At 36.2% G+C, this 26523-nt stretch overlaps 1 protein-coding gene across 1 annotated transcript; it reads left to right on the forward strand.

Moving 5' to 3' along the window:
- Positions 1 to 1197: 1197 nt before the first annotated feature.
- Positions 1198 to 20429, forward strand: LOC143028413 (glutaryl-CoA dehydrogenase, mitochondrial). Its single transcript, XM_076190453.1, has 10 exons — positions 1198 to 1402; positions 3012 to 3038; positions 8823 to 8957; positions 9723 to 9864; positions 11573 to 11664; positions 13043 to 13172; positions 13316 to 13532; positions 15058 to 15287; positions 18323 to 18483; positions 20185 to 20429. Exons 1-10 carry the CDS (start codon positions 1300 to 1302, stop codon positions 20256 to 20258), a joined length of 1311 nt encoding a protein of 436 aa, XP_076046568.1. The 5' UTR covers positions 1198 to 1299; the 3' UTR covers positions 20259 to 20429.
- The last annotated feature ends 6094 nt before the right edge of the window (positions 20430 to 26523 follow it).

A 26523-nucleotide genomic window follows, 5' to 3' on the forward strand; every position in this document is an offset into this window, starting at 1 on the left:
TTATTTGTCTTAAAAAAATTAACCTAACTATTTATCATCCTTTCTTTACAGGATTGTGACCAACCGGTATCTAGATTTGAGATACAGTGGTAATTTCAACCCAAGTGACTGCAGTTATATTGAAAGTTTAGTGGTAATGTTACGTAAACACTTTATGGGAGGTGATGGGGGGGGGGGTACGGGTCCTGGGCACGATCCAATGTCTGCATATTTGATCTCATTGGTGATGTTAATAAATTCACCACGAATATTACATTAACCCTTTTCCACACACCACTTAAGTGAAATTTGCGTAATTTTGAATAACCTAAACAATATCAGAGGTGATTTGGATTTGCTATGTCCTGGGCAGCTGGGATACATAACCCATCTTATGTAAACATATAATCAAATATCCTTTTCTTCAGTTATCCCTATTGAAATGCACGTTTTCTGAAATACTAACATATCTTTTTTCCAACAAAACATCTTCAGTCATCCTACGTTTTATAATGTTATCTTCAATGACTTGTGTATTTTTTCCCCTTGGGGACGGGGGTTGTGTATGACGTGTAAGGAGTCCTTGCCTGACCAATCAACGCCACTATAACTTGGCATCCTCTCTAACTGACGTCACAGCTCCTCCAGTCATGTAACACCTTTAATCACATAATAGAAATCCCTACATATAATTGAATAAAAATAGACGTGAAGTTTACATTCAAACAGATAATATCGACAAACAAATAATATATCCTTTATCAGTGCTTTTAGAAAAATTTAGGCTGAACATATGTAACATTGTGCCTCACAATAGGTGGCCCACTTTTCATTCCGTAGTATACTTTTAGAGGATATAGTTTAAAACACTGAGGTGTATAAATAGTGCGACACTCTTTGATATATCATGAGGTAAAGGCAAAAATATTGTTGAATTATAGGAAGGTTTACACAGAAATAATAAAAATAATAAAGCGATATACCCTCATAATGTCAAACTTTTAGATAACAAGTACACAAAAGTTTTAATTTATAAAAAGTATAAATTTTATCGTAAATACTAATAATTATTTCATTTTTATTTGTTTTTTATTTAAAATAATGCAAACAATAATCTCAAAATAATACATTTTGTGTTATATATGAAATATTTCTTGTATGTCTATACTATGAAAGCCCGTAACTTTGTAAACATTTTTATGTAATCAAAATAAATATAGTCCCGATCGCTTGAGCCAGGACTGCGTACGGTGATCATCCATTTCGTTGCGGACTTGGCAGAGTGACTCTCCGTGAGAGTGAACAGTGAAATTAACGATTATGGCACTTTCGTTGAGCTTTTCCCGCTTAATGGCTCTCAGGCCTGCAAGCCAGATATTGTTAAACAGGTGCCAAAGCACGATGACACAAGTAGAAAGGGAATGTATCCTTTGATAAATGTGAGAAAAAGTAGACAAAGAGTATTTGTATCTATTGTTTGTTTTTAGTGTTTGCAATGTTGATTAAGTATTATACGATTTTAATTATTATATATACTTTACAAGAGTGAAAGGAGCATTTATTTCATCTTTTGATAAGTAATAATACGTCATATATTTGCCAGGACTGTGCATTTGCATCGGTTTGATGCAGTTGGCCCTGACTCGTATTCAACCTTATGTAAAAAGTTGATTGTGTCTAAGGCTTAGCATACATGCTTGTGTGCATTTATAAAATATACTGAATAGTAATATACAAGATTGGAACTATGCTTGTTGGGTAGTGTCCTTGGGTCTGTATATATTAAAAAAATCAAACTTTGTGATATTATTTTAGTTATGCACACCTACAATCTACATGATATAATTATAATAATAGTAATAAGTTTATTTGGCAATGGATCAATATACATAAAGTGCAAATAATGAAAATACATAGTTCGAAATAACAATTACAATTGCCGAGGATAACACATAGTATATCATTAGGAAATTAAATATTTTTGTAAATTATAATACATGAGTATAGTATGCAATTTTCATGGCTAAAATAAATAACAAAATAACTTGCTAAAAGCAAATCTACTAGTGGACAAAGCCATTAGGATATGGTCCAGACGCCATGTTTGTTTCTTGACCCCATACTCCTCACAATGTACGCTACTGTTTTCCCCGATTCAAGTTTCTTTATCAGTTCAGTTTTCTGGGCCACAAAGAGATGCACAGGTTTCTGCGTGCGTTTCATCACTTTCTTCAGGTTTGGTGGTGCCATCCTGGTGCACAGAAATGTACAGAAAATGTGTAATTACAGCAAATATGTATGAGCACAGCACACACACTCGACACAAGGCAATGTTTATACATGTCCGCCATGCACACTGCCATCTATCACCCGACATGGACACTTACCAGTAAAAACTGCATGGGAGGTTTGAAGTAAGGGAAACCATCTAGAACTGTTGTTTTAATTCTTGGACTTGTCCGAGCATATAACCGGCAACACCAAATATTACAGTACACCTGATTTTGTCTGGGAAATTCAATATCTTGGTACAGTTTTAAGGATATTTTTTGGACAAAATCCATATGTGACCGTGTAAGGTTAAGTTAGATTAATTTGTGACTAAGAAACTGCAGGACCCATGTCATTATAAAAGGGAACTTAGATTCTCAAACAAGTAAAGACTTTTTTTTTATGATAAGGTTATAGACATATGGTTACCATATATGACTGAGGGCCTATTAATGGAATGGAAAAATAGTGGAAATTGCTTAGTCATTATGTAGCACAAGTAAACTTAAAATGCTTTCATTTCTGTACAACATAAAGATTATGTCCTGCAGTGGACAGGATGCAGGGATGACTCGTCATCCAGGAGGTGCCAAGATAGGAGGGTGGAGGGGAGTGGAATATATGGGAAATGAAATGGGTGGGAGTGATTTCTTAGCCTTTTTCTTTTTGGCTACCCCCCATGTAAGGGGGGAAAAAGCCTTTGGTATATGTATGTATCATAGATTCTTGATGTTATATTACCTTAACAGCAACTAAAACAGCTACACCTAAACCTGTTGTTGAAAAACGTAAGTTATACAGTTTTCATGTCTTTGTATGTCTATAAGTTTCTTTTTTAGTTAATGATAGTTTATAAAAAAAATATGGGAATAGTCTTTAATGATATTCTCCATCAAAACGTTGCATAACTTGGTAACCCTTTAATTGTCATTTACATATATAACATAGATTTATCTGATAAGGCTATTATTTTCATACATATAACCATTAAATTTACTGATGCAAGTAAATCTCTAAGAAGATTGTTTACTTTATTCATTGTTTTATCAGAAGTACGTCTTAGCTTAATAGCAAAGTTTAATCACTCCATTGCATTGGGAAAGAATTATTGTGGGTTGCCCATGTAGCTAAATGTATGATGTAAAATATCATGAGAAAATGCATGTCACTCGAATTTCAGTCCTTTGTCCTAGGGTCAAACCATGGTAGCATTGATCTTTTTCAATTAGATACCTTCATTCTTTTTTAATTTTAACTATTATGATGGTTTTCACTTTTCGTGAAAGGAATGTAGAATTTAACATTTGAAAATGCATGTAAAGAGCCATTGTGTAAATGTCAATTAGAGTAATGCATGGAGAATAGAAAGAAATTATGGTCATATGATTTTGCTGTCCATCCGTTTGTTGTTCTTGCTATGATTTTTACGTATTGTGTTCTGATTTTTGAAAGATGCCACCTAAACATATTTTGTCCAGTGCTGAGCCACAATCAGTGCCACATTACTGATATGACTTGAGTGAATGCTGAAAATTTTTCTTAGGGATGATTCAGTAGAAGGCAGCACTTGAGTTGGCTTGCAGTTACATTGAATATGGTAGTATGGAACAGCCTTTAAGAAAAGTAAGAATAGATCAATAACAATTGAGTCTGGAAGTACCTTTATTCGGATTGACTGTAGTTGAGTGATACAGGAAAATGTTAGTAAAGAATACTGAAATCATGTATAGATTTAAGTAGTGTTCATGAAAGAGGTGCACTAAGTATAAACTTGTAATACCAGTGGGGAAGGAAGATGTAGTTTTCCCTATTGTAAAGTATGAAAGAGTGAAAGGGATGAATGAGATGTGAATGAGAATTTCTCATTCCCATACTTAGCTACATTGATTTGAGAGAAATCATGTATGGGTTTAAAAAAGCTGTATACATACATAGATTGTCTCTTTTCCATCATTCATTCAGTCCAATCCAGACTTGTCTGTTACACTTTCCATTATTCAGTATGGATTATATTCATGATCCCTGCTATCATAGTTATATTTCATTTCGTTCATTTACAGCCAGAACATAATTTTCAACTTTTCTCAATACAGTTCTTATACATTTATTTTGATGGGGTTAACTTGATGGCTGTTGCCAAGTATTATGATTCAAGATGACTTATAGACTGATCTTGAGATTAAAGATTAATGAATGAAATTATTTTTATAACTATTTTTGTCAGATGAGTTTCGCTCAATGCTTCTTCCTCTGAAGAAACATAGAGCGAAACCGGTCAGGAATAAACTCAGGAACTCGGAACTAGACCCGTGACTTCTTTTTCCACCTTCATCAACTTGTCACAATGCACCAGCATATATATATATATATATATATATATATATATATATATATGTATTTACCTAGTTGTACCTAGTTGTATTTTACGGGAAGGGGAGCTATGCTCGTGGGGTCCCGTCTTCATATCTCATTTTATCTAAACTATTTTTAAATTCATGTATTGTTTTTGCACACACCACTTTCTCATCTAACTTGTTCCAACTGTCTATTGCTCTGTGAGGAAAGCTGTTCTTTTTAAAATCTCTTCTATAGCTGTCTTTTTTTATTTTCTTTCCGTGTCCTCTTGTATTTCTGTCATCCCATTTTATCAGATTCTCTCTATCAGTAATTTCTATGCCTTTCATGATTCTGTAAATAGCTATCAAATCTCCTCTCTCTCTTCTTTGCTCTAGTGTCTGTAGTTTAAGTTTTTGTAGTCTCTCTTCATATGATAGTTTTGAGAGTGTTGGTGCCAGTTTTGTAATTGCTCTTTGTATTCTTTCAAGTTTTTTTATACATTTTTTTTGTACTTGGTGACCATATCGTTGCTGCATATTCCAATCTTGGTCTTATCAGGGTGATTAGGATTTTCCTCACCATTTCTTCATCCAGGTATGTAAATGCCACTTTGATTGTTCTTATTAAATTATAAGTTTCTCCAAAAATCTTATTTATATGTTTCTCAGGTGACATATTATTCATAACAATGACTCCCAGGTCCTTCTCATTTTCTACTTTTTTTATTCCTTCTTTTCCCAAATTATATGATCCTGTTATTCTGTTTTTGCTTTTTCCAAATTCCATTATACTACACTTTTTTGTATTGAACTCCATCTCCCACTTCCTACTCCATTCTTGTACTTTATTTAGATCTCTCTGTAGTGATTCACAATCTTCTTCAGTTTTCACTCTTTTCAGTAATTTTGCATCATCTGCAAAGAAGCTCATATAGCTTTCAATTCCTTCATCCATATCATTAATATATATAGCAAACATTATTGGGGCCAGAACTGTTCCCTGCGGGACACCGCTTATTACTTCATTCCATTTTGAGTGCTGATCTCTTATCACTACTCTCATTTTTCTTTCTTGCAAAAAGTCTTCCATCCAATTTAGCAATTTACCTTGTATTCCTCCTTCATATTCTAATTTCTTAAGCAACTTCTTATGTGGTACTTTGTCAAAAGCTTTTTTTAGGTCTAGAAATGCACAATCAGCCCATCCATCTCTTTCTTGTATTATATCTATTAGCCTTGAATAGAAACATATTAAATTGGTGACGCATGATCGTCCTTGTCTGAATCCAAATTGCCTTGGATTTAGTACGTTGTTTTTTTCCAAGTATTTTACCCATCTACTTTTGATAATTCTTTCACATATTTTTGCTATTGTACTTGTTAGAGAGACTGGTCTATAGTTGGTAGGTTCTTCTTTATTTCCTCCTTTATATATAGGTACTATATTTGCTTTTTTCCAATCTTCTGGAACTTTTCCTTCTTTTAAGGAACTGCTTATTATGCTATGTATTTTGTCTGCCAGTTCATTCCTGCATTCTTTCAGAATCCAGTTTGCTATTTCATCTGGCCCATGCGATTTTCTGACATCAAAATTACCCAAGTGTGTCAATATTTCATTCTTTGTTACTTCTATTTCTTCCATAGGGGGGACTTTTTCCTTCCACTCAATCTCTTCAGGTTGTATATTTTCCCTTGTAAACACTGATTTAAAATGTTTGTTCATAATTTCTGCCATTTCCATTTCCTCAGTGTATTCAACTCCTCCTTGTCTTAATTTCTCTAAGTCTTGTTTGTTTTTCAGTTTATTGTTTACAAATCTGTAGAATAGTTTTGGTTGATCTTTACATTTTTCTATAACATCTTTTTCATATTTTCTTTTTTCCTCTCTGCACTTTTGTACATATTCATTTCTATAACCAGTATATATTTTCCATTTTTCAGGTCTTCTGTCTTTTTTCCATCTGGTCCAGGCTTTGTCTCTTTTGTCCTTTAACTCCCTACAACTTTTGTTGTACCAGCATTTTACATATTCTTTTTCTTGTTTTTGTCTTGGGACATACTTTTCCACTCCTTTTTTGTAAATTTTTGTCAAAATATTCCATTTCTCTTCCACTGTTGTTTCTTCTTTGTATATTTCTTCCCAGTTTTCTTGTTGGAAGAATTCTCTTATTTTATCAAAGTTTGTTTTTTCATACATCATTCTTCCTTTTCTATATTGTTCATTTCTTTTCATATATTTTTCTTCATTAAGTTCCAGTTCAATCAATATGTGGTCACTTTTACCTATTGGTGTTTTATATTCAATCTTGTCCACTATTCTAGGTTCAGATGTAATTATTAAGTCTAGCCTCGATGGTTCTTCTTCATTTCTATACCTAGTGTTCTCTTGTATCCATTGTGTCATTGAATGGTCAGTAATCATCTCAAGTAGAGCATTTCCCCATGAGTCATCACCACTCTTTACTGTCATTTCTTCCCAGCAGATTTCTTTGCAATTAAAGTCGCCCATCATAACTATTCTTCCTCCGTCTTCCATTATTTTAGTTAATGCTATCTTTGTGTCCTCTAACATACTTTTATGTTCACTCTCCTCCCATGAGGCTGTTTTCGGAGGCACATAATTGATCACAAATTTTCTGCTCTTCTTATCTCGGTCTTCCACTTCTATCATAATCATCTCTACTGTATTCTTTCCATATATGACACCTTTCACGTTTATATCCTTCTTAGTCAGGAACATAACTCCACCCCCTTGTTTTTTCTCTCTGTTTCTAATCCAATAATTGTATGTATCATGTCCTACACTGTTGGGTGGTAGTGGGCCTTTTAATTTTGTTTCTACAATTCCCATTATGTCCGGTTCTTTTTCTTTCAAATAATCATTCAGTTCATTCAATCCTGTTATCAATCCATCTATATTTGTGTAAGACACTCTTAGTTTTCTGCCACTTCCATTGTATTCTCTGTTTCCCTTATGTTTTTCTTTAGTATGTCGAACTGCTTTATTTTCATGTTCACTACTCTCCAATAGAATCTCTCTTTCTCTGACTCCGTTCTTTCCTCGTTTTTTGCCTTAGCTTCAATTCTTTTCTGCTTTTCTGCCTCTCTTTCCTCCTTATTCATTTCTCTTTTTATCCATACCTTTTTATATTGATCATTTGTTGCTAGTTTCCCTGTCTTGGATAGAATTTTCTCTGCTGTTGTTTGTGACCTGAATTTAATCTTAATTGGTCTGGTCTTATCTGTACTATATTTTCCGAGTCTGAATTTTTCCTCAATTTCCTTTATAATTTCTGGTTCATCTTCCTGGACTAATTTTAATAAACTGCTTACTCTTTCATTTTCCTCCTTGATTCTTGCAGTTCTATCTGGGTTATGTTTCTCTTCCATTCCTAATATAATTATACATTTCTTTTTGTCAGCTAATTCTCTTACTATATTCTCCTTCTGTCTCATCACTTTAATAACTGAGTCTTCATTATGTTCTTTCAATTGCTGTTTGACTATGTCAGTGAATGAAACCTTATTCCCTTCTTGAGTTATTCTCCAATTTTTAGCTTCTGTAGCTAGTTTCTCTCTGTTTTCATTACTATTCTTCTTCAATTTCTCATTCTCCTCCTTTACATTTCCTAACTGTCTTTTTAGGTCCTCTATTTCTTCAGTTAAGTTTCTGTTAGCCTTCTCTAGTTGTTCCAACCTTTCAATTCTTTGAAAAATGGAGTCTACGTTACCTAACTTACGCTCCAAGTCCTCGATCACCTTATCAACTCTCTCCTCTAGTCTTATCAGTCGGGGGGGGGGGGGGGTTGTGTCCCCCCCACCCTCTTTAAATCCCTGGAACATATTCTCGTCACTTTCTTCTGTATTGCTCCTCTCTATACTTCTAATCTTTACATTTTTATTAGACATTTGATCCTCGCTAAGTCTTTTGTTTACCTTCCGCTTGTCTGGCTGGTCAAAGTCTACTCCCTCCTCATTTCCTTCCATTTCCCTCAGTAATCCCTCCCCTTTTCCTCTTTCCCTACGTTCCCACTACTCCACGAGCAATTTCCCCCCCACCCTGCAAAAACACTAGGCACTTCTCTTTGCGTTGGGATCCACAGACTTCACTTTTCTTCAGAACGTCTTCTAAGCCGTCCATTCGTTGAAGTGTGTGTGTGTGTGTGTGTTTTTCAAAATCTTTTAATTATTGATTAAAATTTTAGGTTGTATAAATTTTTATTCATTTCTTTACAGCAAAGTTTACATGGGAAGATGCCTTAAACCTGGAAAGTCAGCTCACTGAAGAGGAAATCATGATACGAGATGCATTCCACGACTACTGCCAAGACAAACTAATGCCTCGAATTCGTGATGCAAACCGACATGAAAGTAAGTTTTTTTATTTTTTTATTTTATCTATTTATTTATTATTTATTTATTTTTTATTTTATTCATTTATTTATTATTATTATTTTTTTTTTTTTTTTCTATATCATCATCGGGCACTTAATTTTATTCATGTATTGAAAATTATGTTACAGCTGGTAAATAAAGTTCTGGTAAAATGGAGGTAGGTATTTATTCAGGGTAAAAATAAAAAATTTTGAAACCAATTTCAATTAAGATGAATAACTTTTATATGGCCCATTTACCCCCCCCAGTGATGGCCCGGTTACCCCATCCTATGGTAGTCACTGGTTCTTAGTTATGCATGTGAAGAGGTGCAGGAAGTACTTCCAAAATTAATGTAAAGAAATCGTGGACCTGGTCAGTAAACCAAACGTCAGCCCCTATGGGTTGCACTCCCAAATGGATGTAAAGGTGTCGACAGGTTATAAAGATGGACAGGAGGATAGAATCTGGGGGACAGTAAATGTAAAAAACAGCCTCAGTCTTCATAGATGAGGGGAAATTTATCTTAGGCAAATGTTCTGTGAGTCTCCTCAATAGGAAACTCTAAAGTCATATCATTATGCAGTCAATACCCCAGTTACTTGCTGAGAGATCACTGATATGGGATTTGAATTTTGTAGTCTGCTTAGAATATGCTTGAATTTGCAATGAGGAACTATATACTTAAATTAGAAAATCTTAAGTGCGAGGATTGGAAGTTGATGTTACTGTAAGAAATTCTGATTAAGAAATATATTTCAGAATTTGACCGTGACATCATGAGTGAAATGGGAGCTATGGGAGTCCTTGGACCTACCATCCAGGGCTATGGCTGTGCTGGAGTATCGTCAGTAGCTTACGGACTTATTGCACGGGAGGTGGAGCGTGTTGACTCAGCATACAGGTTAGCTTTTCTGTCTTATTTATCAAAATATTATCAGTGTTTTTGACTGTTTGCATGAGAAACTTACAGAGAGGATGACTTTCATTCCTATTATTTCATACTGTTTAGTCACCAATGACGTGGATGGGAACATAAATGGAGACTAAGAAGTGGAATATATGGGAAATGAAATGGGTGTGAGTGATTTTTATGCCTTTTTCTTTTTGGCTCTCCCCCGTGTAAGGGGGAAAAAGCCTTTGGTATATGTATGTATGTATGTAAGAAGTAGTAGAAAATAGATTCAAAGGTATCAGTAAAAAGTAGGTAAATCAAAAGTTAAAAAAAATAGTTTAGCATTACTCCATGTAGCTTTGATGTGTAGGGGTACTGTGATATTCCCAAAAGCATTGATTACATATAGCATTTAGTCTCATTTGTAGTAGGAAATGGAGTAGTGGGGCTGGAAGCAAACTGTAGTGTGAGGGAAACAAATGTCTTAAGGGGGGGAGGGATGAAAAGTGTCTTTAGAAGTATTTACCTAGGGATGGGTGCATAGAGAAAACATACGAAGGAGTGATTTGTCTACGACACTGTATGGGACAGAAACTTGGAATGTAATGAAGGCAGGAGAAATGTAGACGTATGAGAAGTATGATGGGGATTATGAGAATGGATAGTGAGAAATTAGGAGAGTAGGGATGGAAAGAGAATATATATGGTTGATACTGGGATGATTTGGGCATGTGGAAAGAATGAGTGAAGAAAGATGAATATAAAGAGAGTGGAAGGCAAAGGTGGATCGAGTGAACTTGAGATGAAAGGAAATAATAAGCTGGATGTATGGATCAAAGGGAATCTTGGGTAAAAAGGGAATGTGTGGGGAGGGAGGAGAGATATTTGTGAGTGGAGAATGGTAGTAAATGTGATGCTCCCCAATGGATTTGTATTATTTGTGTGGGGTGAAATGAGGTGATGGGATGGGACATGGAAAGAATGAGTAAAGAAAGATTAGTGGAAGAGGTGTGGAAGGCAGAGGTGGAAAGAGTGAACATGAGGGGGGCAACCAAGGATGAAATGGATGGATGGGGTAAAGGGGGAATTGGGAAAGGGGAATGAAGGAGTGAACATGAAGGTGCAACCAAGGATGAGATGGATGGATGGGGTAAAAGGGGCATTGGTAAAGAGGGGAATGTCTGTTGAGGAAGGATGGGAGAGGGCAGAAGGTAGGGGTGAATGGAGAATGGTTGTGTATGGATGATGATGTGATGCATGAAGGGGAGTGGGTGGGGGATAGGGGTGAGGGAGTATATATGAAAAATAAATTGACACAGCCTGAAAGAATTTCTGCATGAGGGGACAGAGGGGAGGTCACCGATTTAATGAAGCAGCCTTGCTGTGGATGTGCTGTGTCTTGCGACACTGCTTTTAACACAGGGCAGTGGGCAAGATACAGGGATGACCCATCGTCCAGGAGGAGCCAAGATAAGAGGGAGGTGGAATGGGTGGGAGTGGTTTTTATGCCTTTGATTTTTGGCTACCATCCTTGTAAGGGGGAAAGAGCCTTTGGTATATGTATGTTTGCAATGCACACATTGTAGTGCATCAACATACATCAGGCAGCCTGATGTGCATGTGAATATTTAACTTGTATTGAAAAGGTTAAAAGATATAGGATTTTTTAAATGGTTCATAAACAGTTACATAAATTTGTTTGCTTTTTTGATTGAAGGTCAGCCATGTCTGTGCAGTCATCACTGGTTATGTACCCAATATCTGACTTTGGCACTGAGGAGCAGAAGCAGAAGTATATCCCACGTCTTGGTAAGTTGATACATGTAGTTAGCATGATTTGATTTTTGTGTTATTACAAGAATGGAGTCGTATTTTCTAAAGGTTTTAGATGAACTCCTTACTACATTATATTAGATGTTCATTTTATAAATAATTATGTATATATCTGTTGACTTTTTCCCCAATTGTACGGGAGATAGTCAAAATATGCCATGAATCAGTCAATCAATCTCGTGCCCCAAGTCTGTCATGCAGGATACCCATGGCCCCTAAATAACTGGCACTGGCCACCAGATGGACCCATATATCACTCAATAAAAAAAAAAATCTGCTGTTGTTTTTTAGAAATTATTAGTGCAGGGCAGTGAATGATATGGTATCAGATTCCTCTGTGTGATGCCTAGGCCTTGTACATCTCATCACCTTACTTTTACCCACATTTACCTCCAAATTTCTCCTGCACACCTTCCCATACTGTACCGCTAACTCCCTTAAACCCCTCTCTGATCCTGCCAGAAGTGCACTGTCATCAGCAAACAACAACTGACTCATCTCCCACTTTTCTCCATGTTCTTTAACCATCTCCAGTCCCTGAATCACTACCCTTGCATTTACCTCTCACACCACCCCATCGATGTATAAATTGAACAGCCAGGGTGACATAACACATCCCTGGTGAAGTCCCACCTTTACCTCAAACCACTCGCACTCCATTTCTAATCCTAACACAAGCTCTACTACTCTTGTAAAAACTCTTGACTGCTCTTTAAAGCTTTCCTCCTATCCCATATATCTGAAATACCTCCCACAGTGCCTTCCAGTCTATCTTGTCACAAGCCTTTTCCAAATCCATAAAAGCCCCAAAAAAATCCTTACCTTTTCCTATAGCTTTCTCACATGTCTCTTACTACAAAAAATTTTGTACCTTAAGCCACAAATTTCTCAATCACTCCTTGTATCCTTGTATGTGTGTGTGTGTATGTATGCATATATATTATTTTTTGCCTTATTATTTTCTGTGAATTAGTAATGTTGGTCCCAACTTAACTTTAAGAGTTAATGGAAATAGGAGTTAGCTCCATAGAACTTCAAATATTGTTAGGTTACCAGAGTTCAGAGTTTGTTTTAGGGTCATTGGTAAAATAGGAATTACCCTATCGTTCATGAAATCAAGACTATTGAATAATGGTAGTATATAGTTTATCTGCTTCTGACCCAGGGCAGTGGACGAGATGCAAGGATGACCTGTCATCCAGGAGGTGCCAAGATAAGAGGGAGGGGAGGGGAGTGTGATGGGGATGGAATGGGTGGGAGTGGTTTTTATGCCTTTGTTTTTTGGCTACCTTATAAGGGGGAAAAGAGCTTTTGGTATATGTATGTATTTAGTCACTTTTTTCGTGTCAAACAGCTGTTGGTGAAATTGTGGGTTGCTTCGGTTTAACGGAACCAAACCATGGAAGTGATCCAGCAGGAATGGAGACGAGGGCAAAGTATGAACCATCTGACCGTGTGTACAGACTCACAGGTGCCAAGACCTGGTAAGATGCTGTTTTATATTCATTTTGTATTAATTATTAATTTTGTATTAAATTCATGAGCTTCCAAATTTGAGAAGACAGAATATAGTCAATATAATTCATATGATTTTTAAGTCATTTGATCAATCTTGGGAAACTTACAGGATTACAAACTCTCCGATTGCCGATGTCGCTGTGGTTTGGGCAAAGTGTGAAGATAAAAAGATTCGTGGTTTTATTTTGGAACGTGGAATGGAAGGTCTGGCTACTCCGAAAATTGAAGGAAAGTTCTCTCTGCGTGCCTCTGACACAGGAATGATACTTATGGATGATGTAGTGGTACCTGAAGAGAATATGCTTCCCTATGTTAGTGGACTTAGGGTAAGGAACTTTAAACCTGTGAATATAAATTATCTTGTATCACCCTTACTTGATCTATGATTTTTATTTTATTTATTTATTTCATTTTATTTTATTGTTTTAATTGTTTATTCATGTTATTTATTTATTTTTTATTTATTTATTATTATTATATATATATATATATATATATTTTTTTTTTTTTTTTTTTTTTTTTTTTTTTTTTGGTAGTAGTAGTAGTAGTAGTAGTGCTACATACATATACCTAAGGATACCTAAGGCTTTTTCCCCCTTCAAGGGAGGCCAAAGAACAAATACATAAAATCCACTCCCACCCATTCCATCCCCACATACTCCACTCCCATTCATCCCACACCCTCCCTCCCATATTAGCTCCTCATGGATGACGGGTCATCCCTGTGTCTCGCCCACTTCCCTGGGTCAGAAGCCGTATTGCAAGACAAAGCACATCCACAGCAAAGCCACTTCATTTAATCTGATCCACACAACCCACACTATTCCTCTCCTAATCCTCTCAATCAAAACCTTCCCATAAGCCTACCCAACTACACTTAACAAACTCATCCCTCTGAAGTAGTAGTAGTGCTAGATTTTGTAATTCTGTATATTTTAGTTTAGCATGTAGCACAGACTTCTTTTGTATTAATCTCTTCAATATGAGTCAATTTCTCGCACACAGCATAAGATGCCTGATGTATGATGATTCAGTGATGCATTACAATACTCATGTTATAAGATGTAAAATCACTACTGATTTACTCATTCTCCTTTACTCTGAATAATAATAAACTCAGAAGACGCAATCAAACCAGTTCACAGACTTCAGAGGTAACTCAGCTACTACAGTGAGTCCTCCTTATACAGTAATTCTTTAACCGGTAAATTCACAGTTAAAGTATTAGGTAATTACTACCCTCGATTCTATTTATGGTAAGAAAAATTCACAGATACGGTATCCGCTCATGTTTTGAAGAGGAAAGAGCAGGGAGAAGGTACGTCTGCCATATCCTATTATTACATGTTATGATGGGTTCGGTATACGGTAATTTCAATTTGCGGTAAGGTTTTCAGGAACGCATATGTACCATATAACGAGGACTTACTGTACTACAAAATAAATTTAATCAGGATGTCAACGCTGGCATCTGCATATACCCACTCATCCCTCATGATGCCTACGTAGGCGTTTTCGTATGGAATAGGTTGATCATAAAACAAGAAAGGACTTGTCCACATTTATTTCCTAAGATTGTACGATAGTAATCTACTAATTATTGATGATATGGAAGCTTGCTGGCTGAGTGGGTTAGAGCATCGATACTTGCAACGAAGGTGGATGTTAGGGTGGTTCGAATCCTGCCACCGGTGAAGTTGATCCAAGGGCATGGTTCATCAAATTCCACGCTATAAAGCCCTCTGTGAGGGGGCACCGTCCTAGCCTCCCAATAGGGGGGCGGGGGGATTGATGTTAAACCATATCATCACTAATTATTACTTATTGATTATGATTTCCTCTTTTTTTCAGGGACCATTCAGTTGTCTTAATAATGCACGATTTGGTATTGCCTGGGGAGCTCTTGGTGCTGCAGAGTTTTGTTTGTCAACTGCCCGACAGTACACTCTGGACCGCATACAATTTGGCCGACCTCTTGCCCAGACCCAGCTCATTCAGAAGAAAATGGCTGATGCTTTAACAGAAATCTCCCTTGGCCTTATGGGATGTTTGCAGGTCGGGAGACTCAAGGATGAAGGAAAGTAAGTAATTTAAAACCTTTATGTCATGAGTTGCTATTGGTTAACATATACATACAGTTTTTGCTTTTTGCTTGAACTTGACAATATGGGACCTGGCTTGAACACCAATTAAAGAATATTGAATATTCATTTTGCATGAATAATCCACTATAATGTTTTAATGTTATACAGGTAGTATATAGATTAAACATGATATTGGTATGGAAACTGTCATCAGAGATGCTATGGAACATCATTTAGAAAGTAACTGTTTGATAAATGATAGCCAGCATGGATTCAGATGGAAATGTTCTTGTGTGACTTACTCAAATTCTACAATGCAGTCATCTCATATTATGATAAAATAAACAATATAGATTTAATATATCCAGACTTTGCAAAAGCTTTTGATACTGTGCCCCATGAAAGACTACCTACTAAATTAGCTTCACACAGAATAAGTTTAGCCTATGAAGTTGTACTAGTAATTGGTTAAACAATCAAAAACAGAGTTGTTCTAAATAGCAAAACTTCTAAATGGAAAAATGTTACAGTGGAGTTCCTCAGGGTTCCATTCTTGGGCCACTTCTATTCATAATATACATAAATGATATAGACCACGGACTGAAATCTGTTGTCTCCAAATTTGCTGATGATACAAAACTGTGCGGAATGGCAAATAATCACTTAAACCAATTCGATATTCAAGAAGATCTAGATTACCCACAGCGCTAGTCTGAAAAGTGGCTAATGAAATATAACACAAGTAAATGCAAGGTTATGGACATGGGTAAAAATAAGAGTACGTACGATTACAAGTTATTTGGAAATTCGTTAATAAAAGTGGATAGTGAAAAGGATCTCTGTAATTATCAGTAACGATCTCAAATCATTAAGCAGTGTATTCCAGCCTCTGAGAAAGCAAATAAGATTCTAGGACTGATTGCACAATCTCTTGACTTTAAAAGTACATCTCTTTAACAAGCTATATAAATTGTTAGTTTGTCCACATTTGGAATATGCTGTTTCCGTATGGTTACTGAATCTCATTAAAGACATTGAGAGATTGGAAAAAGTACAACAGCGATCCACAAAACTAATACCAAATATAAATCATACAAAAATCAACTAAAACATATGAATCTATTTTCCCCAAAAAAGTGTAGACTCAGAGGTGACTTTATACAGGTCTTTAATATTCTAAAGGGAATTGACAACATCAAGTGACAAAATTTTGACAATGAATGAGAATCAGACAAGAAATAATGGTCTCAAACCATCAGGAAATAGATTTAATTTGGAAGTGGGTAGAAACAACTTTGCAAACTGTGTAGTTAATGGAATAAACTTCCTGCAGAGGCAGTGCACTGTAGTTTAGTTCAAAACTTTAAGATTCATTTAGATGAACACCTAAGCAAGATACTGTATTGCCTGCCATTTATTTTATATTATTTGTTGTCATCTGTCTGTTTATTATTATTTTTTTTATTATTTAGTAATGATAAATAAGATAAATAGGTAAAGTTAAATAATAAGCAAACAGGTAAATAGTAAATGATAATAAATGGACACACATGTATGTATGTATGTGTCCATTTATTATTATTTACTATTTACCTGTTTGTTTGTTTGTTTATTACTTAACTTTACCTATTTATTTATTCTTTCTTTATTTATTTATCATTATAATTTTATTTTTGCATACAACTTAGTTATGGGCCAAAAGGTCTCCTGTTGGCATGATCCTCCATTGTAATCCTATGTAAATTCACCAATGCACTTTCCTTGTTAATCCTGGTCACCTATATGCCATGTTGTTTACTGTGTTTTCTTTCTTTCGTTGGAATGTAAGAGCATTCGTGCGGCTTGACTCGCCATTGCCAGCTATTAGTGTACAATCCAATGATTTTTCTTTAATAACATTAGAGCCATTTTTATTTTAGATGATGAGGTCTTGTTGTATGTATTAGAATAGGAAGCTGTTTTTTCATTTGCTTGTGTTTGTGTGATTCATGGCAATGGGTGATTGGAATTGAGTGCTCAAACATAGAACTGTGTCCTTATCATTTTCATATTTCAGTTTTAGGATTTGAGGATGCTCACAGTTTGATCAGGCTTGTGTTGACACTTGCGACGGAGGTTAAGGGGATGGCAGTTCAAAACCTGCTGCCAGCGAGTTGGACCAAGGGCATGGTTTATTAAATTCCATGCTACAAAGTCCTTTGTAAGGGGCATTGCCCTAACCTTCTGATGGGAGTTTGTAACATTAAACCGAATCCTTATCATCAGTTTTAGAATTTGTTTCTGAATGCAGGTTGTTCTGTTAGGGTGATTGTAAGTACTCTAAATGATCCATTTTGTTTAGTTGTCCAGGTTTGCTATGCTGATTGTTGAGTGTGGGGCTTTGAATTGTTTGTAGATGGTAATTAGAGTATTCTGTCTAAGGCCCATGCATGTGATTGATGTTAATAGGCTTATTTTGTTATTAATTTTCACACAGATCTTTGACATGTGTGTTGAAGATCACATGATTATCAAAAATGAGGCCTAGGATTTTAGGGTTCCTTGCTAGTAGAAGGATTTGACCATTTAATTTCAGTAGTTGTCTACAGTGAACAATGTTACTGATGATTTCTGTGGTGAGGTTTCAGTTCTCTTATTTTTAAGTTATTATTCGAGTTTATCTAAGTAAGCTTGGTGGGTGTTCTCACCTGCTGTTTTGTAGTTGCTTTGCCAGGTTATTATTGTCAAGTCAGCTGTGTGTGTGTGTCATGGTGCTTTGGTGTAATGTTTTGGATTTGGTGTTGGGAGATTGCTGATAAAGAGGTTGAATAGTATATGTGTGAATATTGCTCCATGTGCGTCTCTGTTGTATCTACAGATTGTTGAAAGGGTAAATGCAAATTTTTGTTTTAGTTTGATAATTATATTTTTGTCTCAAAATTTGGTATGTATTAAAAAATTTCTATGTTCTTTGATGAAATTTGAAGTTTTGTGTCATGCAAGATTATTTTTATGAAAATAACTAAAAGCTTGAAATTATTGTTTATCAACAGGGCAACTCCAGAAATGATTAGTTTGTTGAAGCGAAATTCATGTGGCAAAGCCTTAGATATTGCACGTTCAACAAGGGACATGTTGGGCGGAAATGGGATCTGCGACGAGTACCACATCATCCGCCATGTCATGAACTTAGAAGCCGTCAATACTTATGAAGGTTAGATGTGATATTTTGTAATGTCATTGTATGTGTTCTGTCATAATTTGTAACATACATTACATGCATATGCCATGTCATGAACTTAGAAACCGTCGATACTGAAGGTTAGATGTGATATTTTGTAATGTCATTGTATGTGTTCTATCATAGTTTGTAACATACATTACACACTGTTACCACTCACCAGATTTACCCCAATTTATCACCTTCACACTCACTTCATCCAGTCCCACTGATTTGCCATATTTCAACTTTGACATTTGAGCCTTCACTTCTTTATTCACAAGTTTGTGCTCACTCTACTGTTCTCTCCTTTACAGTACATTTCTTCCCAGTGTTGACATTCCAATTTTCCTCCTTTTTACCATCCTCCTTAATCTCTCCTTTACCACCTCTGTGACAACACCTCTTCTGTTCAATACTGTTCTCAGGGATAGAAAGGTTGGTTATCATAAGACTCATTACAACACCACACCTATGTTCACATGTAGCAGTTCTTCAAAATACTTCCTCCTTTCAACAACCTCAACATCCTTATAAACTGTCTCCTGTTCTTAGTACTCTTACTCATCCTTATTTTGGGTTTATAACCTCTTTCACCTGCTTCCAGAGAAATATTTCCCTTTAAGACCCTCAGATATCCTTTGTTTCCATCAAGCATTACTTTTAAGCTTGAATTGTGCTGCCTTGTATCATTTCATTCCTATCTTTTAACTCTACTCCATTGTCCTGATTTATTTCGGGTATAGCTTATGTTACTTTTTTGTACTTCTTTCCATAAACTCAAACTATCCTAATATTCTTTGATCAGCCTTCTCAGCCAGCTCCTTTTCCATCACTGTTCTCCTTCTCGCCTCATATTTCACTCCATACCCTCAAACCTCGTTTTTCTGGATTAATTGGCGCAGCTACCTGTCTGGATAATGAAAAAATCCAGATATTGAAAATGTTTTTATTTTAGTCCAAAATACAAAGTTATAAACCCAAATTCACCCTTCAACTAACCTGTTCAACTGTTAGAGCAACTCGCTTTCGTTTCACAACTTTATTAGACATGACACAGGTGTATTCATAGTAGTGTACTGTAAATAGGTGTTGTATGGCCTTCACCCTGCGACTAGCATCGTTTATATACCCCACCGCGCGCCATCTGGTGTTAACATTTCAAACTACTGTAACACGGTATCATTCGCCTCGCGTACGTAGCGGTTTTTGGGCAGCTAAATATTATTTTCGAAAATAATATTGAGCTGCCCAGCTGCTTCAAAACGTCCGGATAAACCGAAATCCGGATATGTGAAGGCCGGATAGACGAGGTTTGAGTATATATCCTTATAACTAGCCCAAACCACCTCATCACTGATTTTATTTGACAGTTTTATTTCCTCCCATGTTCTCAGCCTCGCCTCTATATTTCTCACTTTATTCATTCTTGTAACACTTATATTTCTCACACACTTCATCTCAGAAACATTCACTTTTCTTTTTGCCTCTTATATTCAAAGTCTGATTTATAGTGTTAAGGGCACAATCACTCCTTTGTACAACCTTTTCTTTAGAATCATCCCCAAATACCTATTTCTCATAACACTATATTCCATCCAATCATTTACTTGCCTCCTTTACTTTATACTTTGAAGTATAATTTTTAATAATGAGGTGCTAATTTGTTTATGTACCAATTTTTCTGATCCACAGGTACTCATGACGTTCATGCACTTATACTTGGCCGTGCCATCACTGGACTCCAGGCATTCTCTGCTGGGAAATAAAAGTAGGAAGACTTCTATCTACAACAATAGCCAACATTTGGGAATATGTAGGAGCACAAAAATAATTGAGGTTTTCTATAATATATGTGCTATCTGATACAGTTTCTTTGTACCCTTATTTAATCATGCTATCATTCTGGATAAGAATAATTAAAAGTATTTTCATTACTATTTATGTGGTTTACTATTTTTTCCAATCTTTATCAAGATTAGTAATTGCGTTATTTATATAAAGGGCTTCCTATTAGCTTTAGAGGAACCAAGTGGAAAAGCTGATGACATAAATCTTGTTTAAGTTAACACATTGAAAAAATATTTTATTTTGACATGCAGATCAGACAATTTTGTTAGTGCAACCATCCTGCTACCTGTCACTTCAAAATTTTTTGTACATTTGCTTACAGATTTTTGTGTTTACATCTGCAAATGTATGTATAATATATATATATATATATATATATATATATATATATCAAGTAGTGGCTTGCTTTTTATGAGACGAAGACTGTACCATCACGCCACCATCTTATAAAAAGCAAGTCGCTCAGGCGAGGGTTCGAATCCCAGTAGAAGAGTTTATTTCCAAATGTCATAATGACACAAGCATATATATATGTAGTTTATAAACTGACATAAATGATGATCGTACATGAGTCAGTCCTATGTATGGTATATATTATTTTCACAAACATGTGTTGCCATGATGTATGATTAACAAATTAGTTAACATAGGAGATAGTGATAGAAATGCAATATAATGAAATGTGTGTACAGTAAAATATAATACTGTGTGATAGTAATATAGAGTGGGTGCTATAAACTGTAAAACAAACAGAAGGACTTCCACAGCATACATTGTTACTGCTGAGGCACTAAGAATCGTAACAGGCACTAAGACCTAATTTAGCCAATGATTTTCAGAATATCTTCCAAACAGAAACAGCTAAAAATTATTTGCATTCTGTAAATTATCTACAGTTAGAGCATTGTCATTTCTCAGTTAAGCTCGTTTTAGCACCAAAATTATGATGAATTTTTTAAGATGGTAGGAGGTATGTTAGAATACATTGCAATATTTGAAATTGTGTGTACAGTGAAATATAATACTGTGTGATAGTAATATAGAGTGGGTGCTATAAACTGTAAAACAAACAGAAGGACTTCCACAGCATACATTGTTACTGCTGAGGCACTAAGAATCGTAACAGGCACTAAGACCTAATTTAGCCAATGATTTTCAGAATATCTTCCAAACAGAAACAGCTAAAAATTATTTGCATTCTGTAAATTATCTACAGTTAGAGCATTGTCATTTCTCAGTTAAGCTCGTTTTAGCACCAAAATTATGATGAATTTTTAAGGTGGTAGGAGGTATGTTAGAATGAATTTTACTCAGTCGTGGATTTAAAAACAAATGAAGATATTTGACACGAACTGAGCCAGTGAAATTTAAGAAGGCATTCAATCCGATCTACTCATTTTAAGTGTTCTTCTCCAAATTTTATTAGTCAACACCCATTATCCTTTCATCTATTCACAGTCTTCCTCCATTCACTTTAGTCTTTTACACTCGCTCTTCCCTGTTTATGCCATATGTTGTATATTGTTTAAATGCACTAATGACAATGTGCAGTTGACTATCTGTACCAATAGTCTTTACTTCATATAGTTATACTGCATGGTATCTTTTTTTTTGTTATGGACCAAAAGGTCTCCTGTCAGCATGCTCCTCCTTTTTAAACCTTTGTAAAGGTGGATAAACAGGGAGAAGGGGGTGTTGGATGCAAGAGGAATGTCTGTTGAGCAAAGAAGTTAGAGGGCAAAAGAGGTGTGAGTGGAGAGTAGTTGCAACTGGATGAAAAAATTATGTGGCTTGAAGGGATTTCTTCTTGTCTACTCTGCATATTTCTTGAGTAGATTAAGGGTGGTAAGTGTCACCATTTAATGAAGAAGTGGGGATAAACTAGCTTTGACTGTCAAGCCCTACAATGGAGGTAGGCATAAAGAGCATTTTGGTCTATGTATGTTTGCATATATATCCCAAAAAATGCCAAGATAATTATAAGGGTCATCTTATATGTGTATATGTATATATATATAATATATATACATATAACAAAAATAAAAGAGGTGTGGAAGGCAGAGGTGGAGGAAGTGAACATGAGGGGGCAACCAAGGATGAGATGGATGGATGGGGTAAAAGGGGCATTGGGAAAGAGGGGAATGTCTGTTGAAGAAGGAAGGGAGAAGACAGAAAATAGGGGTGAGTGGAGAATGGTTGTGTATGGATGATGCTGTGATACATGGAAGGGAGTGGGTGGGGGAGTATGTGTGAATGATATTTTGATGCAACCCAAAGGGATTTCTCACTGTCTTCTCTTTTTCTGCAAAAGGGGTCAGAGAAGGGGTTTGCTAATTAAATTAAATGGCCTTGCTGTGGATGGCTGTGTGGTGAATGGGTGTGGAGATGTGGGAGGAGGGAGGGAGGGGTGGTGAATGGGAGTGGAGTATGTGGGGATGAAATGGGTGGGAGTGGATTTATGTGTTTGACTTTGGCTATCTCCTTTGTAAATGGGAAAAAGCCATTGGTATATATATATATGTACATAGTCTTCAAATATTACAATGCAAAAGTATGACAATTTACTAGTAATACACCTGGCTGTATGGTCCTTCCAATTTCCTACTGTCGCAAATCTAGTAAGTACTATTTTAGATTAAGACAAATTTACCTATTCTTAACATGAGAAATGGTTTCTGAGTGGCGTAATTAAAGATTGGAGAGGAATTGCAGCTAGTCATAGAACAATATCTCCCTTTTTCCATACATCCTGGGCCTTGCCCATCATAGCTTAAGGGAATAGAATACTTCCTGTCCTTTTCCTCATTTTCCATCTATTCTCCACTCTCAACTTACCTTCCACCAAAAAATGATTGATATTCCCCCACTCTCTCCCCTTAGAACATGTCCATCCAAAACTCTTCACACTTCCCAACCACTCTGTTTATTGGTTTGTCTCCTACCCTAACATTGAGATCTCCCAATACCACTACACTGACATTTCTCCTTAAACCCTCTATGCACTCATTTAAATCTATCCAAAAAGCCTCCCTTTCCTCTACACTCTTCTCACTACCAGGCCCATATGCACTTACAAAGACCCACATTTCCCTTCTCGCTTTCACCTTCATCCACATTAACCTTGAAGAGCCCTTCCACTTCACCACATGCTTACCTATTTCTTCACATACTAGTATAGCCACACCTTCTCTCCCTCATCCTCTCCTCACTCCTGACACCCTCCCTATTACACTACCAAACTCAAACTCACCCCTCCCTTTCAACTTAGTTTCACTCAATCCCAACACATCCATATTCTCACAAACATACTACCTATATGTTCCCCTTTACTCTCATCTGTACCACATCCATGCACATTAAAAGAACCAAACCTTAGGGTTCTGGTTGGAAAACTCCTCCTAGACCCTCTTGTGCCTTTGCTTTTTTTTTTTTTTTTTTTTTTTTTTTTTTTTTTTTTTTTTTTTTTTTTTTTTTTTTTTTTTTTTTTTTTTTTTTTTTATGTCCCCTTTGGTGCTACAGAGAGTAGGATGGCTAGTCCTATCCGTTCCCATTTTGTCACCTTTTACAACTCAAATGGCAACACTCAGTGACAGTATTCTTTCTCCCCTACAACAAGGTTCAACAAAAAAGGAAATTAATATTCAGAGAAGTGGTCCAGGGCAATTTTAAGAGTAGGGGACAACATAATGGAGGGACAGTCGCAGTATGATAAAGTAGCACCATTTCTCTATGAATAGAGATTTCTTCTATCATAGACAAAATTATGTGTGGCTCTGATTAGGGGCGCCCTATATAGACCCTAAAGTATCAGCTGCATGTTACTGAGCAGATTTTAACCCCACAATAATATGCAGCCAATACAGTACATGAATGTATTTTAATATACTTATGATATATTCTATTTTATTTCCTGAAAGAGAACGTTTGTAATAATGGAATATATTTTATTACAGCACTGCTGTTTTTAACAAACCATGTTGCATAGTTCTATTGTGTATATGTGAAACTGGCATGAACAGCAGGTCAGGCATCATTTAATGAATCGCATATATTTGAAACTGATGGATGAAGTCGTGAATAGTGGGGGCTCACAATATGTAATACAGTGAGACCTCTCATTAATAGACGTTAATTAGATGTGTTTTGGAGTGATTTTTGGGTGGTTTAGTGATTGCACACACGAAACAACAGCACCAAAAACACCGCAAACACAGCTAATTAATGTCCGTTAATGAGAGGTCTCACTGTACATACATATGGGTGTGGGTGTTTAGTCAGGAACACAAAAGGCCATAATGAATGTAAAAGTTTTCATGTGTATAACATGCATATCAGTATTTTTATAATATGTAATTACATATTCATACATTTTATATGTAAAGTCTAAACCATGTCAAATATGATAATGTGATTAATATTTTCATAAGTTCCAAGGTTATTGAACAAAACAGTTTCTATTAAAGATATAGAAGTACTTTTTTCCTTTCTTATTCATTTAACCTGAATGATTATAATATATTTTAAAATTAACTGAAGCTGCCTTGCTGTGGATGTGCTGTCTTGTTGCAGTGCTTCTGACCCAGGGCAGTGGGCAAGATGCAGGGATGACTTGTCATCCAGGAGGAGCCAAAAATGAGGGAGGGAGGTGTGGTGAATGGGAGTGGAGTATGGGGGGTGAATGGATTCATGCATTTTGACTTTGGCTACCTCCCATGTAAGGGGGAAATAGCCCTTGGTATATGTAAAATTAACTTGGTTCATTCTTCTCAACTTTATCAGCTTGCATGATCTTAGTACATAATAAACCCTGTCATTATGATGAATCCTTGAGATATATTCCGACTGGTGCCTATGTAACTTCACATATCTAAGGGAAACATCACTTAAGTGAAGGTGTAGACTTGTTAATGTTGCCTAAAGTGGTCACACTGTTTTGATCTTCATTCTCCTCTTTGTGCACTGGTGGAGTAATCAGAAACATACTGGTCTTGCATTTGCTTAGTTGTGGGTTTTTATCCTGCACTTTGGAGTTTCTGATAAAGGAAATTGTCCTCCATCACTAGTCCTTACCTCTAGTCCTGGCCATCTCACAACCTTTGATCCAAGAGGATCCCAAGGGAATCACTCATGGGCCCGGCCACGTAAATCACATGCCACTTGGCCATGTGACTCCACAAAGCCTCTTTGAGGAAACACACATGAATAGACCAGCAGCCTAAGTCAGTCTCGGCAATGACTAACCTGCACCTTCGCTAGCCACATGAAGATAAACACTGGATTCTTTGAGGAATGCACATCCCATACTTGGTGATTCAGTAGCATGAGAACATTTTGTGTCTGATTTCCCAGGCATCAACATTGACCTTGCACTGATTAGGAGCATGGGTCATGACCTGACCCACGTATATAAAGACCAGACAAACATCAAAGATTCAGATTGCCTTGGAGCATCACACTGTGAGCCAGGCTCATGGCCTCTGTTGCTTTCTCACCTCCCCCCTCCCCTGCAAGAAGACCAAGTTAGGACACTTCTTGAAACAAAGAGTTGTCACCTTCCTTGCCATCTATACCTCTACCCCCCTTTTCTTGCACTTAGAGCAAGCCCTATCATATTGGCACCCAACATTCAGTTCTAAATAAATTGTCTTCATCAGAGTTTGCCTTCAAACCAGCCTAGCAGAAGTGTTACAGTGGATTGGTTAGTGAGGTTTAGTATGTGCCTAAGGGGAATATGCTGGAGGACTGAAGTTCTTGTAAAGTTCCACTTTACAAAGAAAAAGGTGGCAAATATGAATGTAGTACTTTTAAAAAGATCAGTCTGTTGAGTGTAGATAGAAAAGTATATGGGAGGGTGATAATTGAGAGGATCAGAATAGGAACAGGAGTAAAATAGGCGTGTGAAAAGTTTTTGGCAAAAGCTAAGAGCATTTTTTGGGGTCTTTTATGGATCTAATGAAGGTCATGACAAGGTAGGAAGGCATTGTGGGAGATGTCATAGATGTAGAGGGGAACTTGTTGACCCCCTCCATACAATGATGCCTACGTAGGCATCATGAGAGCGAGTGGGTATATGAAGATGCTGGCGTTGGGATTTTGGTTATATTCATTTTGTAGTTGTAGCTGAGTGACCCCTATATTCTGTGAACTGGCTTGATCATATTTTTTGTGGTTATTAATATTCAG

This window comes from Oratosquilla oratoria, chromosome 9, assembly GCF_046742065.1.
Source record: "Oratosquilla oratoria isolate Oo_2021 chromosome 9, ASM4674206v1, whole genome shotgun sequence".
NCBI classification, from domain to species: Eukaryota; Metazoa; Arthropoda; class Malacostraca; order Stomatopoda; family Squillidae; genus Oratosquilla; species Oratosquilla oratoria.

Excerpts from the sequence above, each read along its gene's own strand:
- LOC143028413 (XM_076190453.1), top strand. The coding sequence starts at position 1,300 with ATGGCACTTTCGTTGAGCTTTTCCCGCTTAATGGCTCTCAGGCCTGCA. Across the intron at positions 1,403-3,011 it reads GACACAAGTAGAAAGGGAAT|CTACACCTAAACCTGTTGTT; the intron begins GTATCCTTTGAT and ends CAACTAAAACAG. Across the intron at positions 3,039-8,822 it reads TAAACCTGTTGTTGAAAAAC|CAAAGTTTACATGGGAAGAT; the intron begins GTAAGTTATACA and ends ATTTCTTTACAG.